General features: G+C 56.5%; 1 protein-coding gene across 1 annotated transcript; it reads right to left on the bottom strand.

Moving 5' to 3' along the window:
- Nucleotides 1-362: 362 nt before the first annotated feature.
- Nucleotides 363-4,464, bottom strand: LOC308547601 (chymotrypsinogen B; the record flags this gene model as incomplete). Its single annotated transcript, XM_081118259.1, has 7 exons — nt 363-524; nt 984-1,117; nt 1,587-1,767; nt 2,061-2,139; nt 2,228-2,307; nt 2,409-2,512; nt 4,413-4,464. The coding sequence occupies 7 exons, from the start codon at nt 4,462-4,464 to the stop codon at nt 363-365; spliced, it is 792 nt and encodes a 263-aa protein (XP_080974385.1).
- Nucleotides 4,465-4,806: the final 342 nt, after the last annotated feature.

Here is a 4,806-nt window from a genome sequence, read left to right on the forward strand (position 1 = left end):
CGGGAGAAGCCTTCTTGGGCCAGGTATCTTGGCCCAGTGCCCACCCCTCAGGGCTATGGACTGCATAACCTGGCTAGGGACTCCTGCCTTCCAGAAAGCTCCATGGGCCAAAGCTGGCTCCAGCAAGTAGGACCTGAATTCTACCCCAGGTAGGATGAGAGTCAAACACAGCTTCCTGAGAAGGTGGGTGTTGTGGGGATACCTGCACCCTGGAAAGTGAGCAGTAATGACGCCCCCTGGTGGGTAACAGGGAAACTGCAGCCCCACATCCCCTCGGCCACACAGAGACACATACAGTCAACATTTCTGTACAGATGCTTTTATTGGGGACACTTGGAGTTGGGAGGGCAGGGGCCCCCGGTTCAGTTGTTGGCCAGGATCTCCTGAACCCAGGGCATGAGCTCGGTAACCCGGGAGTACACTGCAGGCGTGGAGGTGGAGCAAATGCCGCTGCCCCAGGACACGATGCCCACCAGGGTCCAGGCTCCATCCTTCTGGCAGACCAGGGGGCCGCCAGAGTCACCCTGCAGGAGGAAAAGGAACTTGTGTCCAAGCCTTAAAGGGGTTCTCAGGGCCCCAGTGTGCCCTGACCTAGCTGAGCTCAGGGTGGCAGGGGCTGCGTGCAGAGAAACGACAAGTGTGGGCACAGTGGCCGTGCATAAGATACTGAGATCTGGTCAAATGGCAGCCCCAGCTCTGCGACCGACTCCTGGTGGGCCTGGGCTTACCCTCCCAGCCCAGCCATCAACTGTAAAATGGGCTGAAAATGTCCAGCTCACAGGGCTGGTGTGAGATTAAATTCCCCTGGGAAGCCCAGGACCACATCTACCCAGAGCAAGCCCTCATCGGGGCATCTGTTAGTGCTCGTCCTGGCTGTGGCTGGTGCACCGGGCAAGGAGTGAGGTTAAGTGGATAGATCGTGGCCTGACCAGGGGTGGGGCGAGGTCAGGCAAGGTGGGCAGGTGGCACAAGGGAGACCGTACCATGCAGGAGGAGACACCACTGGCACCAGCGCAGACCATCACGTCGGTGATCTTGTTGCCCCAGAACTTCTTGCACTCGGCGTTGGACAGGAGGGGCAGGGCAGCCTGCTGCAGCTTCTCAGGAGTCTTGTTGGCTGGAGGGAGATGGGGGTGTGGGGTCAGGGCTTTTCAGCCTACCTGCCTACCCTGGGTAGAAGGGGCCAGGGGCTTCCTGGAGGTCCTGCCCTGCCCCTGCAGCCAGGGAAGGGGAGACCAGGACCGACACTCAGAACCCCAAACTAGGCCTGAACCTCTGACTCCCAACCCAGACTTCATGGCAAGAAGCCCTGGTGGGAGGTGAGGGCAACACTTGCAGGTACGTAGGTGTTTCTTCTGCCACTTACTGTTCAAGTGTATGCTATTAAACCACGTTTTTATTCATATTTGGTAGGTTGCTAATTAAGAGGGTTTAAATAAATGGGAAGATTTATGACTAATATTGGAATTTAGACCTAATAATAATAATAATGGCCCTATGGGTCCCACCTGGAGACTCCTGCTGCTCAAGCAGCCCCAGCCCCAGATCAGATAGAGCTGGTGGGTGGAAGGGCCGCAGGCTCTCACCGTTGTACTTGGTCTTGCCCCAGCCGGTGGTGGCGCACATTGTGCCAGCGGGGAAGTCGTCCTCGGCATTGGGCAGGCACACGGCGGACACGGTCTGGGAGAAGCGGGCAGGAGTGGCCAGCTTCAGCAGGGTGATGTCATTGCGGACGGTCAGCATGTTGAACTTGGGGTTCTTGAAAACCTGCGGGGAGAGGCCAGAATGTCGAAGTGAGGCCCTGGGACAAACCAGCAAACTGCAGCTTTCAAGGAGACAAACTCCTTTCCTGGCAGGCCCCTGGGGGAAAAAGACCCCCGGAGCCCAGCATGAGAGTTCTCAGGCCCTATCTGTTGGCTCCTGTGGCTCAAGCAGCCAAAGGCTCTGCTCCCTCCAGCCCTGCCCCCCCCCCCCCCCAGCATCCCCTTCCCTCCCGCTGAGCCTCCCTGGGAAGGCTTATGACTAATATTTATGACTAATCCAGGGCCGGGTGCAGGTACCTTGGCAATCTTCAGGACCTGGATGTCCTCCTCATCTGAGCCCTGGTCAAACTCTCCAGCCACGACCACGTGGGAGGTCCTAGTAGCAGAAGCAGGTGGGGGTTAAGGACCCAGAATGTGCCTGCTCCCCATCCCTGTCCCCTACTGGAGCTGGCCCGGACCCTCACCTGACCCCGCAGTGAGCGGCAGTGACCACCCAGTCCTCGCTGATGAGGGAGCCGCCGCAGAAGTGGAAGCCAGTCTTGTCCTGGAGGAAACGGGGAGGTCAGCGCTGGCTGGACACCAACAGCCCCCAGCGGGCCACCACCCCAGTGTGTCCCTCACTCATGCACAGAATCCCCCCCTTACCTGCAGGGACACCTGCCAGGGCCAGGAGCCAGGGACAGCGTCCTCCCCATTGACGATCCTGGACAGGCCGCTCAGCACGGGGTGGATGGCGGGGACCCCGCAGCCTGGGGGTGGGGGGAAGAAGATTGGGAAGGTCTGAGGCCCGGGGCCAGTCTGCGGAAATCCTGGTTTCCACCCCAGCCCACCCAGGTGGGCACAGGGCCCCACTGCCACCCTCCCCTCCGGGAACCTTCTCCCAGCACCTCCCAACCTGCAGGCTCCCAGATCCCGCTGCCCAGCCTGCTGACCCAGTCATCCTTCCGAGGACACGGAGGGACAGGCCTGTTCCCAGCGCCCTTCTGGCTGAGAACTCAGCCTGCCGGCCTGACTCCTGCCCACCCCTCCTGGCTGAGGCCTCAGAGGGTATCTGAGGCTCCGGAGCTCACCCTCCTCAGTAAACTGGAGCAAACGATTCTAACCTGACTGGGCAAAGCTCACCCTTAGATTAGTGCAGCGAGGAGGGCATGGAATTAAAATGTGACAACCCGAGTGCTCGGGGAGCGGGGAGCGTGGAGCTCTGCCCCTGCTGAGGGCCCGTGAAGGGGCCCTCACTGGATTCTCTATTCTGGAGATTTCAGAAACTACTCATTGTACATAGGTTTTGCTCCTTAATTAGAAATAATAAAACAGAACTTTGATTCCATACCATGAAAGGACACATCAAGGAAACAGAAAACAAAGGACCTGAATGGTCACAGAAGGAGAAAGGACAGGTGCACTTAATGTGTCCATGACCCATTTGCTGGGTCAGGACCAGGAAAATTCTCGGCCCCTGTGTGCAGATGTTACAACCTGTAACCCCTATGACCAGCCAGGCCACCTCGAGGGTCACACAGGCCTTGCTACTTGCCATTCCTGTTTATGGGAACAGGGAGGACCAGCCCGTTACTGAAGATTGTTCTCGCCAAAACATGTCATCACAACCATCTTGTCATAGCAAAAAGATTAGCGATAAAATGTGATGTATTCACACAGCTGAGCATTTTACAGTGATTAAAATGAATGAGCTGGGCCATCGATGGGGATAAATCTATGTAATGTGGGTGGAAAAAAGCCTATGGTAAAACTGACATGAAGTATCCTGCTGTTTGTGTAAGTTTTCATGAAGGTTATACACTGCCTATGGATTTATAAATATGTAGTAAATTTGTAAAAACCCGCACAGAAATGATACGAAGCAAATTCAGATGAGGCTTCGCCTTCCAAGGGGAGGAGGGAGCAGGCAGAAGGGAGCTTTCACTGAATCTGTTTCATGTTTTAAAAGAAATGCCCCAGGCCCAGCCGGCATGGCTCAGAGGCTGAGCATCGACCTAGAATCCAGGAGATCACGGTTCGATTCCCAGTCAGGGCACATGCCCGGGTTGCGGGCTCGATCCCCAGTAGGGGGCGTGCAGGAGGCAGTCGATCAGTGACTCTCCTCATTTACGTTTCTGTCTCTCTCTCCCTTACTCTTTCTGAAATCAATAAAAATATAAAATAAAAAAGAAAAAGAAAAGAAATACCCCAAACAAATCTGCTAAAAGGTAACATTTGCTAAACCCTGATGGTACAGGGATGTCATATAATTTTATGTATTGTTTTTATGATTTCTTTTTAAAAATTAGAAAAGAAAATGTTAGTAAGTGCCTGGCACATAAATAAAACACCTGGGTCTCTACCTTGGGAGATGTCTGTGACCACACCAACCCTTACTCTGCCTACAGCACCCGCCTGGGCTGCTTCTGGGGCCTCGGACCTCAGTGCGGCCCAGACTGGTCTTTTCTCCCACCTGGTGCAGGGTCCAAAAGGAGCTCTCTGCTCCCTGCACACTCAGCTTGTCTGTCTCTCTGTGAGGCCCATGGGTGCAGGGAAGGGGACTCACAGCTCCCTCTTGGCCAGGCCCTAGGGTTTGCTCCGTCACTAGGTACTTAGGGACCTCCTCCCCATCTCCTCCCAGGCCTGGCTGCTCCCCATAGACACACTCACCGAAGGCTGCTCCCACGAGGGCGAAGCAGGAGAGGAGCCAGAGGAAGGCCATGTTGCTGCAGTCAGAGCGATGTGGAGTGCCTACTTCGAGGGCTCTCTTTATATCCCCTGGGGCTCCTCAAACCGGGCCAAGCCCCCCTGGCCCTGCCCAGTCAGAGAAGCGGAGAACCACCCTCCCTGTTATCCAGGGACCTTGGGCGATAAGTGGGGGCCAAACCCCTCTCACAGCCAGGCCTGGCTCCCAGCCTAGGACACCCCAGCCCCTGAGAAAGGGGCAGCTGCCATGGTCCAACATCACCCATTAGACTTGGCAACATCAGGCATCCCAGGGCGCTGCGGGCGGGCCAGCACCCAGGCTGGGAGCCCGGGCCCTGCAGAGCCCAGCTCTCTGCAG

Source organism: Miniopterus schreibersii (assembly GCF_964146895.1).
Source record: "Miniopterus schreibersii genome assembly, chromosome: 18".
NCBI lineage: Eukaryota > Metazoa > Chordata > Mammalia > Chiroptera > Miniopteridae > Miniopterus > Miniopterus schreibersii.